The sequence below is a fragment of the Varanus komodoensis genome, unplaced genomic scaffold (genome assembly GCF_004798865.1).
Source record: "Varanus komodoensis strain SLA01 unplaced genomic scaffold, ASM479886v1 scaffold4, whole genome shotgun sequence".
Lineage (NCBI taxonomy): Eukaryota > Metazoa > Chordata > Lepidosauria > Squamata > Varanidae > Varanus > Varanus komodoensis.
In genome coordinates, this window is record NW_025335941.1 from 48,621,060 (window position 1) to 48,636,532 (window position 15,473).

Sequence of the window (15,473 nt, forward strand, 5' to 3'; positions counted from 1 at the left end):
TGTGCTAAACCAGTGTCTAGCTCCAACAATGGATTGCTTCCTAAAATATGCTGGAAACATGCCTCATCAAAATACTGAAGACACCCAGCTCTAACACCAAAGAAGTGATCAAAAGTCTTGAACATTACCTGGGTTCAGTAACAGGCTGGATGAAGGTGAACATGCTAAGTTTAAATGCAGAGAAAATGGGGGTGTTGTTGGTCAGCAGAAAGCCTGATCTGGGGTTTATCCTATTCTAGAAAGGGTCAGGCTCTCTTTGATCACATGATGTCCTTTATCTAATAGTGACAAGAAGTGTATTTGCATAATTATGCCTGCTCTGCCCCTTTCCATTCTGGTTCTGGCATGCCAACATCTTTTAGTTCTCTCACAGTAAGACTAATTCAATGGGCTCTTATCTAGGACTAACCCTGAAAACCATCTGGAAGTCTCTGTTGATACAAAATGTACCAACTAGGTAGATAACTGGTTCAAATAATTGTGACCATACTGGTTGCCCTTTGCTTTCCAGGTGCAATTCAAGTTGCTAATTTGAAACACTTGTATCCCTAAGCACCATCCAATGCAGTTTCTGTAACCCACAGAAAGATAATGAGCATGCAATAGAGCAGCGGTCCTCAAACTTTTTCAGTAGGGGGCCAGTTGAAAGGCTGTGGTGACCATCGTGGGTGCCTGGGGGTGCGGGCCAAAGATGTATGAACAACCTTTTTCTGGTATTACTCCCAAATTATGGAATGTGCTCTCTCAAGAATTATGATCGGTCCCTGCTTTCTTGGCTTTTAGGAGGGGTATAAAGATGTATCTTTTCAGTTAGCCTTTTAAAATGTAGTTTAATGCTGATATCATGATTTTACTCTGGTTAATGTTCTTTCTTTTATTGCTTTACACTTTTGTATACTGCCTTGGTGGCTTTTTAGAAATAAGTAATATCTAAATACTAATAATTCAATCAAATACATGTACAGATCTGTGATCATGCATCAAGGTATCAGCCTTATACTGTTCACTGACATCATGTACTGTCATATGCCTTTCGGGATCTTTTCAATGAGCATAAAGAAGTGGGGAAGTAAAAATTGAGATTGGTGCAGTCAAGAAGATTTATGCAAGATTTTAAGCTATTACTATAAAAACAGTTTTCTTAAAATCCACAATTCATTTACAGATTGATAACATAAATATAAGAATTTTCACAACCTTATCAAAAGCTGTAAGAAACTTTTTTTTCCTTTCAAAAATTTAAAAATGAATAAACTGGACTACAAGCTAGTCTGGAAGCAAATCTTCTCCTAATTCTTCATCAGCAAATTCATCTTCATCCATTTTTTTCCTTAGTGCAGTTTTTGGTCTCTCAGCCTGAGGCCCAAGTGGGTCCTGATAAGAAGCATCTAAGTTTTCAAACAGTAATAAAGAAAAAAGAGTAAACATGAATCTTTGTGAAGAACAGCAGCTCTTCCTCTTTGTTTAACAATTACGTAAGAACAGAACTATGCTTGACAGTCAGGAGTAGCCATATGCTCTAACCCAAACTCTATAACTCAGTGTGAAATCCTGCTAAACTGAATAAATCTTTGTATTAATGATGCTATGCCATCGCCTCTTCTCCATCAAGTAATAGAATTCCATCCTGTCTTGGTTCAAGTTTCCACTATTAGCCACAATTAATCCTCAAGCAGTCTACTTCTTGCTTTTCTCATAATACAAGGACATGTCTCTATCTGTTCATCTATCATATTGTAACAAAAGAATATGAAATTTAGACATCTGAAAGGGGCCATAGGACTGTTTGGAGGCCCCCCCCCCCAGTTGAAGACAGTGCTCCAACCTCAGAAGGGGGAATCAAAGATCTGACCTCCCTTTATTTATTTACTGAATTTCTGCGTTGCCCATTAGCCAATATGGCTTACCTCCCTTTCCTTTGCAGCTGAAAAGAACTGCCCTGGCTAGCCTCCCAAGTTGGACAGGAAGCTGCTTCTGGGTGGGGAGGGGAAAAGACTGAAAATGTCAGGATATAAACTATCTGAAGCTCCCCTGCCACCTCCCCCCCCCAAACACCTTCACTAGAGGGGCAAAAAAGCCCATCTGGAGAACAAGGCAGGGAAGAAAGATGAGAAGGCAAAGATTGCCTCTGCCTCTCCTCCCATCCTGTATAGGATGATCCTGCAACCTCCAAGTTAGGAAGTTTATAATCATTCATGATACAATCAATAGAACTGCACCCTGATTTTAATTAATTGAAATGTGCCTATGTGGTTGAAGCCTAACAATTTCAGTCTCTGATGGCAGACTCTCCCAACCAGTAAATACCTTTTTAGTCCACGCAGTTTTGGCTGTGGGACAATTAGAAACCTGCCCTTTTCCCTTTGTTGTGGAACAATCCCTCTTCAAGAGTATGGAGGGAAAGACCGTTCCATCAAAAGGAGTATAGAGCAGCCCATGCCTGGAAGTGTCAGCAGGACCCTTGCCTTCAGAGGCAAATGGTCAAGTGCCCAGCTTTGGCAGCCATGTATGTTAGTCTGATGCAGCAAAGCCTTCAAGCAAAGGGCTATTCCACCCAGAAAAGCTGGGTCTATTCACTATTATATATATACAAATGTATACATATTCTATATGGCACTTTGCAGGACCGACATGCGGATTGTTAGTGGAACTGCTTTTTTACTGGATGGTTTTTTAATACTGCACTTCATAAAGCTACTTAAAAATGTAAGTAGGACACCTCCCATCCAATCCTGTTCATATTTACAGTCACATGTTTCACTGAGTTAAACAGCACCCATTCCCAAGAAAATTTGCATAAGACTGTAACCTTAAATTAGAATGCACACTTCTTTCAAAGTAAATGTACACAGGATTGCACCGTCAGCGTACTTGAGCATGGTGCTAAATATGAACCTCGGTTTTGCACACAGAAGAATCATATGAACATCACAAGATTCATGCCCAATATGTAACATGCACAGTCCCTTTTAAAATATTTGCTTGGGTATTCCATCCTTATAGAAAGTATGGACTGTGAGACCAATACACAAAGTAGTATCCTAAGTTGTGTTTGCATCTCTGCTAGGAACTGGCATAGTAAGAAGTTTGATTTTAAATTAACAAATAATTTAAAATCTTTTACTTACTTCCCCAGCCCACTAAATTATATGAAAGCAAGTAGTTAGGCACATAACTTACCTATTTCTTTATTAACGCTGCTTTCATAGGGCTCATTTGTCCCTGGCAAAGACTTTAGTTTAGCACTCAGACGTTCCCCTTTAATGGTGATGCTACCAGGATCTGGCAGGAGAGAAAATGTTCAGGTAGACCACACAAGTATTCCTTTTCAGCACAAAACTAACACTGTTAAATATTTATACAGTGCTTTAGATTTCACATTCAGTGGCCCAGTTCAGATGAATCACTCTTGGACCAGTAAAGTTTCCTATTATATCCAAATCAGGAACCTGACACTGAATCACTGCTTACCAACTAGAATATGAAACTATGGTCAGATCCTGACTGTTAACATCTGAACTGGGACAATAACTCAGTAATCCAACTAACCTGAAAATCTGTCATATGACAGATAATTAAACATCACCTCCTCTCACCAGGTTTTCCCAGCAGCCCACTGATGCTTTCTTGATCCAGGTCCCTTGTAGAATTTACTTTCCTAGAGAGGCCTACTCAACCTCTCTCTCTATTTTACTTCACTGCTTATTTTATAAAGGGTATCCAAGTGCTTAATGTATTGGCAGGTTAATTATTCTGGTGCTGAGTTTTGGTTTGTAATGGTAGCTTCTACTTGTGTTTTCCATATTAGTTTAGTAAGCATTTTTGTGGTTATTTCATTTATAAATGTTTAATTGTATACGTTCCTGTGTGGCTGCTATTGTAAACTGCCTGGAAATAATTATTTAAAACAATCCAGAAGTTCACACCCAGATAAACAGATGGCATTCCCAAGTAGTATGCATGAGCTTATTGTGCCAATTATGTACATGTTTCTAGCTGCCCTATCCCTGCCCATATAGGAAACAAAAGGTCATATTACTAAATCTTGTCCATGGCTGCTGTTTTCTATTTGCCCAATTGTATTTTCTGTGGGACAAACAAGCCAGGGATGAAGAAGGAAGATCTCATCTGGCTAAGAAACCTGTAAAATAAGGCTTTCTCATGCATATTTTCTCTCATGTGGGACTAATTTACTTGTTTTATGCTTTAGGACAGCCAATTTCAGATTGCCAAAGAGTTACTCTTAAAAATAAATAAAATCAAACTATATAACCATTTCTACAACCAAGATTCTTTGCTTCCATAGAGTAATTGCTATACCACAAAGAGACAGAAGAGTATTTTTGTTTTGTTGTTCAAAATAAAATTATAATGCAGTGTTTATCCTTTTTCCTATTGTTGACTGCTCCAGAAGATGTAGAGTGATATATAAACATTATAGAGGAATAAATAAAAATAAGTACAAATTCAAATTATAATATGTGCAAAGCATCTAAAGATGCAAATTTATGGCTGCTGGACAGAGTCTAGATAGCTATAGGATTATTTGAAGTCCCAACTTTGACCTTAGAAATTCACTGCAAGGTCAAAGCTGAGAATTTAAATTATCCTTGCAACCAATTGCAACTCTGGGATGGTAAGACTGAGATCAGAAATGGGCTTTTGGCTGTGGGAATGAAAGGAGACAAGCTCCACCAGCACATGCAGTATCCTGGTGGTGCCTCAGTCTTGCATTCCAGTGAAAACACTTAGGTGGCTGAAACTGGCCATCCAAATGTTTTGCAAGGGGAGGTGCACAGAGGCAACCTCTCCCTTGTGTACCTTTTGTTCTCCATAGGATGCTCATAATATTCTGAGTTTGGACCATTAAGGGGAGCCTAATTGGACTGTGTTGCCCATTTACTCTCAATTTCTGTAAAGTCAATTAAAACACAATGATCTGGGGCTGAACTACTCCTACTTTCGGACAGGGCTGGTGCAAGACTTCGTGCCCAAACCAGACGGCAGGAAATAGCCTTGCAAATAAATTCTGCTTACAATAAAACAAAAATAGATCTGTGCATTTTAGAAAGCTGAATCCAATCTATGATTTCTGTTGTTTTGGCAAAAAAAAAAAGTGGTGGGGCAGGTCCGGCTGCCATCACCTGATCAAGATTTCTCACTGCACCAAAACTAAGGAATTCCAAGTGTGGTCTATTTCTTCTAAAGCTCCTTTGCCTCTGTATACTAGAGCACAGGACTGGACTTCTAATCTTGTAGATAGAATCGGATCTGAAATGCATGTAGATATTCATCCCCCAATGAATACAATATCAACCCTTAAAAGAGCAGTATGAATGACAGCCCCCACCTCCCCGATGGAGTAGCTAGCACCTCTAATGCAGTTGTTGATTTGAACAGCTCCACAGCTACAAAAGCTATAATCTCAATGGATTTGGCTCATTTACTGGACTATGCATTTAACAAGGTAAAACATTGGACTGTGCGAGCCTAAAGGATGATGGGGGACCCCAGTTTAGCAGAATCAATTCCATTTTTAGGGTGTTATACCACATGGGGGAGTGGGCAGTTTAACAAGAGTCACCTGCTACCTGTGTGATGTGACATATAAGGTCATTGTAAGGCCTTCCTCTGTCCATACAATTTTAGGCAATATATCATTATCCACAGCCAAACCACTCTAACTTGTACTAGTGTTTATTGCCACTTTTCCTGTCATCAATCAGAAGAATATATTCCTTGTCTCTTTGGTAAATAGTACATGAAACCCTGCAATATCCCATCTTTTGAAAGATCTAGATAGGTAACACTTGAGTACATGAGGAGGCTTGACTTGGCCATCCCCTTGTTTTTGAAATGTTTTAAATGCTATGATATTGTATGTGTTCTACATAGAGCTGCCCTTGTGCCTACTCTGAAAACTGCAACCAGTACCAAATATGGCAGCAAGGTTGGTCTCTGGGACATATTTCACTGATATTAAAGTCTCTACACTGGCTGCCAATATGTTTCCAGATGCAGTACAAGGTGTTGGTAATTACCTTTAAAGCCCTTCATGGCTTGAGTCCAAAATACCTTCAGGAGTACTTTTGGCCATATATTCTGCCTCACCTGCTTTGGTCCTTTGGGGAAATTTTTCTGAAATTTGCTTCTGCAAGATTAATGTCTACTACCCAGAGGACTTTTCACAGTGGTTGCCCCTAAAGTGTGGAATGGTTTGCCGGGAGATGTCCCAGATTGCTACTTTCAAGGAGTTAAAGATCTATCTCTTCTGTCAAGCCTTACCAAATTAGTTTTATGCTTGTTTTCAGACAAAATTTTAATTATTGCTGGTTTTAATCTTTTATAAACCGCCCAAAGCCTTTGGGAATGGGGCAGTATATAAAAATCCAACTAACATTCATCAACACTTGGTAACATTCATCCTCCTGCCTTCAAGTTAACTTCAGATATGCTTGCCATTAGTTAAAAGTGTAACTGTTGGAAAGACAAATTAAAAACAAATGCTAGAGTGAGCAAAAATGAGCATATTATTCAGTTTTAAACCTTGGCATGATAGAGCCAGCTAGAAAAAAATTCTCAGTAAATGTTTTTATGGCTTGGATCGAAAGAATGGTGTGACTTGTACTGCATGCCTGAATGAAACAGGCAGTTCCCCATGACAGAACACACACACCTTTTGAAACTGCAACATGGCAATCTGTTGCTTTCAGGAAAAAAGTGTAGTATCTCACTAAGCCAAATGGTGACTTTTGAATCTCGACCTGAAGGTTTATCCAGATTAATTATCAAACTAAAGCATATCAAAAGCAGTGTTTGCATGCAAATGCCTATTAATGATAAAGTTGGAAAGTTTACTGTAGTACAACTACTTTTCATCTTCATGCTTGATATTAATGCCAAAAAGCTGTTAATGCTTTTTCAACCATCAGGGAATGTTAAGCAAAGATGTATAACTTTGTCTGGATTGTTCCCATTGAACACCTTCTATAACCATTGTTACCCTTAACAAATTTAGTTTGATCATCATAATCTTAAAAGACAAAGAGTTTTTGGTGCTCCTTGGGCAATATATTTCAGAAAGCTCAATTATGGCACTCTTCCCCACTGTAGTTAAAAGGGTTTAAATGTTGGCTGGAAAATGCAGTGAAGCAAACCCTGTGTATCAATAGTGAGGACTCGGGGTGATGAAACATACAATCATCAAAAAGGAAATTTAAGGTAAGGCTTCTGGATTGAACAGAGGTAGTCTAATAGTGTGCTATAAAAACGTTATTAGTTGATACCAGGTGGGTGGGAAGGGTGCTGAAATGAATGTGGTGTTGCTATGATTTACTATAGGGAACACTGCTGTTCCTCCAGAAACTAATGGTCTTCTCTAAATCTCAGGAACCACATTGTAAATGTGAGTCATAAAAAGGTTCAGTGGAACATGGGTGATCCTAGGCTGTATTAATAGTACAACAGCATATGGCGGTCATGTGTAGTGAGCAATCCATTTTGGCAAAAGGCATTTAAGGAGGCTGCTTTAATCACAGATTAGGTGATTCATATCTTCCTGATTGTGGGTATACTCTCACTATATGACAAATCAGCTAAAAACAAGGCACTTCTGAAACTTTTAGATTGCAATAAGGATAGAAGTAGTAAGGAGTTAAAAAGCATTCCCAGTCCAATTATTCAACAACATATCTAAATAATGGTCTGCAATATGTAGTCTTGTCAGTTTGAGCTATCAAAGAACCAAGCTGCAGTTGGTAACATAGATGGAATTTGACATGGTGAGAATGCATACAGGTTAATTGGCATACAGTTGCTGAGCTGTTAATTGTAAATCACTGGTAAAGAGGGGAAAGTGCGAAAAGCTGGTGCTCCAAAAAGGCATCCTATCAGGTGTAAGTAGTTCTCAATGTTCTCCACACTTTTGTCACATTTCCAGCTCTCCAGCTACTCCTTAAAGGGAAGGCATTACCCCCACCCCACCCTACCCTTTTCACAGCCCATTTTCAGAGCACCTACTGCTGTGGTGACTGTACTTCCTTGACAGTTCTGTTTCTAAGGTGTGGATGTAGCTTTAGAAAATGAACCCTTGCTTCTTAAAAGTTAATTGAGCAAATATGTACATTGCTCTTGCTGGATGAGAGTTATATGAGAGTTAAGAAATACAACCTTTCATGTTTCACTTGTAAACATTATTTTCTAATAGAATGCCTATTACCTAATAAAGGAAACTAATTTGCTTCTGTATTAAACTAATCTGCCTCTCAAGCCTCTCAAATTAAGTCCTCTGCAACTACTTGCATGCTGAAATGCTGTGTTGTGCTATATGTTATCAGCAATTGGATATTTTTTATTTCAGGCTAAGAGGGGTTTAGGTTATTTTTGTGTATCTCTAATACTGGTTTGGTATTAAACAAGAAAGGAAATGTAGGTGTCAGGATTTGGGCTGCTTTGGTGGCTGGAATCAGACCAACTACCACAGTATTTACAGGATCAGTCCCAAGCCCTGCTGGAGCTGTCATTCTATTGATTAGCGCCAGCTGAGTATCCTGGGGGACAAGCTATGCAAGAGCAAACGCTTCCCTCCAGAATTTCAGGGCTTTTTGTAGCTGCAGTGTCTGCACCTTGCCTCTTCCGTTTCCTGCCTTGCTATGTTGCCTCTACAGCACAGGACCTTTTATTTGCTGCTTTGCATGCATCCTGTGTGACCTTTCCTGCTTCCTGCTGTGTATCTATCTTGACTTGCCCTGCTGCCTCAGCAGTGCAGTTCCTCCTGTTTGCTGTACTGCCTGTTCCTGGTTCCTGCTGTGTCTCCTGCCTTGCCTTGTTGCCAGGTTCACCTGTTTGTTAATGTGCCTGCGCCTTGCCTGACCATTCCTGCCCCCAGTTCCTGCGGTGTTTCCTGTCTTTCTGTGTTTCCTTGCTATGTGCCTGCCTCTTTAAACCCTGCTTTTGGACGTGGCTCTCCTGAAGCCTGGTTGCCCTGGTCCTGGTGCCTCTCTTGCTCTTGTCTTGTCTCTGGCTGCTCATGTCCTGGCCACAGACCGACAGTAAGCATCTCAAAATCCTTCAGTCTGTCCCTTTCACTGGTTGGCCCTCAGCAGGACAATCATTCTTTTTATTGGAGGCTTACATGGATGTCCCTTCTGACCTCCAAATGCCTCCAGCTGCGAGCTGATCCTGTGCAGAGCAGGCTTAGACCATGCAGAAGACAGATATAGCACGATTAATTCTTTGTTTTCAGAAACTTTGGATGTTACCATTTCAGCAGCACTTACCACCACCAGCACTCCCTTCTCTGCGAGCACGGGCACTACCATCTCTACCAGACTTGACACGCTAGAGAGCAGTGGAAGAAAGATTAGTTCTGTTTGATTCCATTATCAAGAAGCTCTACAATATTTTTATTCACAAGGCACATCTCAGAATGTTACAGGACAGTGAGACTACCCAGTAAGCTTCATGCTCAAGTGGGGATTTGTTTAACATACTGGATTAGATCCAGGATCCCCCTTCATCTGTTAAAACAGATTCTCTTATGAAAGGTGTTTCTGCTCAATTTTCAGGGATTCTCCTTCTGCATCGCAGCTCATCCCATTCAGTCAGGTCCCCTGATTCTGTGTGGAGCTCTGTGTCAATCCAGTTGCATGCACCTAAATCTGGTTCTCTCTCATTGTATTTTTGTCCAACCTGTGCTGACTTTTATATGCCTGAATTCATTATAAATTTCTCAGAGCTTCTTGGACTCTGAGAGCTAAAAATTCAAATAAACCAAATATTCTGCCAACTTTATTTTGCCAGCTTCCTACTTATAACAGACTTTAAAGGTGAGCAGGCTGAAATGTTAATCCACACAACTCCCTAGTGAAATGAACGGGAGATTTACAAAGGCATGGCAGTGTTTTTCTACTATCCCCATTGTTTCAGTGGATTATGTACAGGAAAATGTCTCAGTAAACTCTGCTTCAAAGATGAAACCATAAGTATACTTATTTTTCATACAGTCTTAATGTGCTTATTTGTTCTGGAAGTCCATTTCTACATGATACCTATAATAATTTCCCCTCATTTCTTGCATTTGTGGAATGGAATACCTCATCCCCCACATTAGTTACAATAGACATTTTATTTTAAAATAAATATTTTACATTATTTTAAGATAAAAGTTTATTCATGAAAAGTCTTCACAAATGACCCACTCCAGAACTGGTTCACATTTGTATACCTCGCCTGTTTTTGCTACACTGGATTTCTGACAACATGTTATTTTTCAGTTACCCATTTGTTGCATGTATATCATGCTCCTACCTCAAGAAGCTCTCTTTTGTACAAATTCCTCCCTTTTCTCTCCTCCTCATGTTACCATCACAACAAGCCAGAGGGGTAGGATAGGTTGAGAAAGAATGACTAGCTCAAAATCACTGAGTGAGTGCCATGACTGAGCTGGAATTTGCAAATAGATCCTCTAGTCCTTAGGAATCTATTACTTATTACATTACACCAATTATTTATTCACACATGCAAGTCACCACTGGCTATTGCAATCATTGAGACAAATATGTGCAATCCATCTTATAGCCAAGTGAATCATTAATAGTATATTTCCAGTTACTAAATTGTTGAAAATGTAATCTACTCCTAGAGATAATAAAAATAGCATTAAAATGGATTTTGCATGTTGTCACTATGTGGCATAAGTTAAAAATACAGTGTTAAAAGTTGCACGTAATAAAAATCTCAACTCTAATACAACGTTCACATAGACTTGGAAGATTTAGCAATTGGTTTTCAATAAAATCTGTGTGTTTTAGAGCAGGTTCATACAAGAAAGATGAATACAAATACCTTACATTTATGTTGGGAGGGTTCAGCTGAAAAAATACTAGAAGTATTCCTCAATATCCTTTAAAACAACTTTGGATTTACAAGATTTAATAAGCAAAACTGGTGTAATATTGTAAATACTGAAATAGTTATAATCAATTCATGAAAAGAAATTGCCACCCTCCAGATTCTTTGTTTGTAATATACTTGGCACTGAGCTAATATGCTTTAATTGAGTTGTTCTAAAGTATACCTTCTAAAATGGAAATGGTTAGATATGTTAAAAGCTGTTTGGAAGTGTCCTGTTTTAGAATGAGGATGTCAGTAAGATTTTTTCAGAGGCTCCAATGTTATAATCACTGATTTTGTTCAAGAACTGTCTTCTCTTGTGATCTATTGGAATTTTCATATCACATGCCATTCTTTACAGCTTAAATTTTGTCAATTGCACAAACCTTTTATTAAATTTGAACTTTAAAAATCAACAGGTACACTGACAGAGGTTTTTAACCTTTACTTGCTTGTTAAAAAAACCCAAAGACCAACCCCATTGCATGTTTTACAAACCTCTTAAAATAGAAATGTGTGGGCAATATGTTCAGTTAAAATCACAGAATGTGCAGTGTTAAAAATGTTATTCCTCAGCACATTCCTGTAAAGAAACTGCTAAGTCAGCAGGATGCAAGTACCATAAAATTGGGCAGGTGGATTTTGTTTGACCATAAAGGGGACAGATGAAAATACTATTAACTAAATGCCTAAACGTATTTGCAAGATTATAGGTGTACAGGCTCTCAAGCTCATGTTATCAGCTGAAATTAACTTGCTAAAATATTTCTGAATGGAAGACCCAGATCTTCCCAGAAAGGCACATGCAGTTGTGGAAGCTACTGTTCAACTCTTCTCCAAGTAATAGGTGATTATTGAATTATGATAATTATTAGGTGATTATTTGAGACTGTTCCATTAGGAGGAATTCTGTAGAAGTGGTACTTTGCTGCTACACTACTTAGAACCAGACCCACTTTCCAGCCCAAGGGTTTTATTTATTTATTTATTTATAAAATTTGTATGCCATCCATTACTTGCGTCTCTGGACGGCTTACAACATAAATTAGAATGAAATAGATAAATTGACTATTGCATGCTGGCTGCAATTAATAAAATATAAACAATAAAATCCAATTTCCATTAAAACATATTAAAATATTGATTAAATAAAAAGGTCTTGACCTGGTGCCAAAAAACATATAGTGACGGCGCCAGGCGGACTTCTCTGGACCTCTACTGTCAGGGTGCCACAACAAAGAAGGCTCTCCTTCGGGTACTCTGTCTCCTAATGTCTTTCACAGAGGGTTCCTGGAGGGCTTCTGTTGCTGATCTCAGGGAGCGGGAAGTTACAGAGCTTGCTAAGGCAGGGCAGCTCGATAAGAGCATCTACATAGCTTTATAGGCTTCCTTCTTCCCTACTCCCTTCACTGAGCAGCAGGCTCCGATCAGAGACAACACAACCAAAGTTCTTGAACAGAAAGCTTGTTGAATATCAGTCACCAGGCAGAGCAGAAGGAAGACTGCTATGGAGTCTGTCTGTGTTTTGTGCAGTACCCCTCCCATCCCCTTCCAGAAGTGAGATCTGGACTCATTTTTAAGTGTTTTGTTTTGGAGGTGGCTGTATCACAGCACACAGGGATGTCACTGTACTGCATGTCCGCAAACACTTCTGGGATAACAGATTTAAACACATTTCTTTTGCTTTAGGTGGGTGGTAACAGAGAAAGCATCTTCTCAAATAGATGTGTCTCCAGAGAATGCCCTCCCCAAAGAGGCATGCTAGACATCTAGCATGAAGTCTGAGGCCTTTGTTTTTATTTGCTCAGGTCATGCAATGTATTGTGACCCATTTTTACCTGTATTTTGTATTGCTTTGCTGGAGTCCACTAGCTCTGTGTGCTTCTGCAGTTTTAACACTAATTTTGCATTTGTATTTTTATGTGTGAATGGACTTGGGAGTCTCTAACTGAAAAGGAGTACACTCATTTTAAGATAAAGCAAACATCACTGTAAGTATATTGAAATATATTGAAAATATCAACTAGAATCAGGTTCAGAGCAAGGGAAAAATGGCAAAACCTAGAAGAATGTAGATTTGAACCCATGTCAACTCCTTATCTACCATAAGCTGGGCTTGAATTTGTGCTTTTCTGTCACTGATGAGGCTCTCCTATTCACTGAGATGCAGATATCAGAGGAGAGCGCTGCATTTCCTTATCCCCATACTCTGAGAGTGGAGAACAAATTAAGCTTTACCACTCATTCATTCACAATATTTCTGCAGGCTGATTGGTCTCTTTATGTGAAGCTGATAGGGGAGCTCATGATGTGACTGCTGTTAGAGCAGATGTGATGAGAATGTCCCGGTTTTTAGTAGCCCGTTTGGTGAAATAATGACTGTGTTCAGACCACACAATAACCAACAATGCAAGGTTGAGTTTATATTGAGTGTGGATTGTCACTGAACTGTGGGTTGTTGAAATGTGGGTTATCGGAACGGAGATGCACTAATTAGCCATGGCTTGTAATAACACAAACTTAACCACTGAGTGTGAATTATTGTTTTGTTTGAAACCAGTCAGTACGTGGCAGCCCAAGAGTGTCAGTAAGATAGTTCTAAAACTTAAGTAGAGTACATACAGATCTTTAGGATACAAAATGTAATTGGATTTTCTTAAAAATGACCCAACCTACCTGTTCCCTTATTTCTTTCAGTTTTTCCACTCTCTTAAGTTTTGTTGCATACTCTTGGATTTCTTTCAAGCCCATGTCTGTGCAGAGTCGGACCAAGAAGCGTAAACCTAAAAAAAATTAAATGTTTTTTAACATTTTAATTGAATGTTAAAAAACTTAACACAGCTGGAAAAAATAAGCATAGACAATGCCTAGCAACAGTTCAACACAGACACAGTGCACCTAAGTCCAGTGATTTCAATAGGTTATGTACACTTTATTAAAATATAAGTTAAGTGTTATTACTATTAAATGTTACTCTATTAAAATATGAGTGACAATATGATTCAGAAGATATGTTAATAGGATAGTAAAAAAAGTTAACTTGTCTCTCTACAGTCTACCTATACTTCTAAAGACATGGAAAAGATAGATAGTTGTACAGGATGATATAAAATACTATCCTATATTCAGAATTGTAATGCAAAATAAAATGAAGGGATGGGGTACTGTGGCAAATGTGAGCACACCAGAAAAGCCTAGAGATAAGAGAGCCTAATCAATTTGAAAATTAATCACATTTACTACACAATTTTAATTTTAAAAAATAAGTTGAAAATTTCCAAGGGATAACCAGATTACAGCACTGGGGGGGGGGGGAGTCTTGTGGCACCTTATGATGGCATTTAAATTTGATGGACCGGAGCCCTCTTCACAAGACCTGCCACCGCCACCAGGAAGACCACCGCCAGGACGCTGCCGGCCCACCTGGCACCACCTGACCGGCAAGCGCTTGGCACGCCCTGCTCTGCCCCCCCCCCGGCGCAGGTGAGAGCCGCGCTGCTCAGGGGGTGGGGTGCAGAGGAGGAGGAGCCGCGGGCTTTAACCCGCTGGCTGCAGCTGGGGCCAGCGGCCTTAGGCTGGTGGCCGAAGGGTGTCGGCCTAAGGGCGATGACGCCGTTTGGGGCCGTTCAGGGCCGTGTGGGGGCTGGGCTGGCCTGGAACTTTGGGGGTGGGCTTCTTTAAACTGTATGTCGGGTGGCTGTGGGTTTTTAGTGGTTTTAATTGTTTTAGGTGATTTTATTTTGCGTATTTTATGGATTCAGACCTGGTTGCACCTGGGGAGCATATGGGTGCCGCCATTGGGGTGGTCTTGGGCAATGGATGTTATGGCGTTGGGGGTCTAACGGGTCTGCATAGAAGAAGGCGGGACAGATGGTTGACACCTGTCCCCCCTTCTGGTTACTCCCCCAGGCGGAGGGTTCCGGGTAGGCTTGTCAACTGCCCCTCAGGCCTGACGGTGCTGTTGCTTAATGCCAGGTCGGTCCATAATAAGTCATTCCTCATCCACGACTTGATTGTGGATGAAGGGGCCGACCTGGCTTGCATAACCGAGACCTGGGCAGGTGAGGAGGGGGATGTGTCCCTCTTACAACTGTGCCCGCCTGGGTATCTGGTCCAGCACCGACCACGCCTTGAGGGGAGGGAAGGGGGGGTTGCTTTGGTTTACCGAGCTTCCATCTCCCGCATGGGGCTTCCTGTTCTCTCAAGGCTGGGTCTAGAGTGCCTCTACTTGATGTTGGGCGATCGAGACAGATTGGGGATTCTGTTGGTGTACCCTGCACCCTTCTGCCCAACAGACTCCCTGCCTGAGCTGACGGCGATCGTCTCGGACCTGGTGTTGAAGACCCCCAGGACTAACATCCTGGGGGACTTCAATCTCCATGTCAAGACGGATCTGACCAGGGTAGCTCAGGACTTCATGGCCTCCATGACGGCCATGGGGCTGTCTCAACATGTCACTGGCCCAACCCATGAACATGGACACACTCTGGTCCTGGTTTTCTCGACGAGGCAGGAAGAGCGTGGTCTGAGGGTGAGGAATTTAGGTCTGACCCCCATGTCGTGGTCAGACCACTTCCTCG

The 15,473-nt window shown here is 40.5% G+C and overlaps 1 protein-coding gene across 5 annotated transcripts in view; it reads right to left on the reverse strand.

The window, feature by feature from the left end:
* Positions 1–1,082: 1,082 nt before the first annotated feature.
* IFT88 (intraflagellar transport 88) overlaps positions 1,083–15,473 on the reverse strand; it is a 51,537-nt gene continuing 37,146 nt past the window's right edge. For all 5 annotated transcript variants that reach the window (XM_044441666.1, XM_044441667.1, XM_044441668.1 and 2 more), the window contains 4 exons: positions 13,570–13,676; positions 9,279–9,339; positions 3,181–3,282; positions 1,083–1,388 (listed from right to left, as the gene is read on the reverse strand). In XM_044441666.1, the coding sequence (XP_044297601.1) occupies positions 1,267–1,388; positions 3,181–3,282; positions 9,279–9,339; positions 13,570–13,676 (392 nt within the window). In that variant the 3' untranslated portion in view covers positions 1,083–1,266. The remainder of the gene's footprint in view (positions 1,389–3,180; positions 3,283–9,278; positions 9,340–13,569; positions 13,677–15,473) is intronic.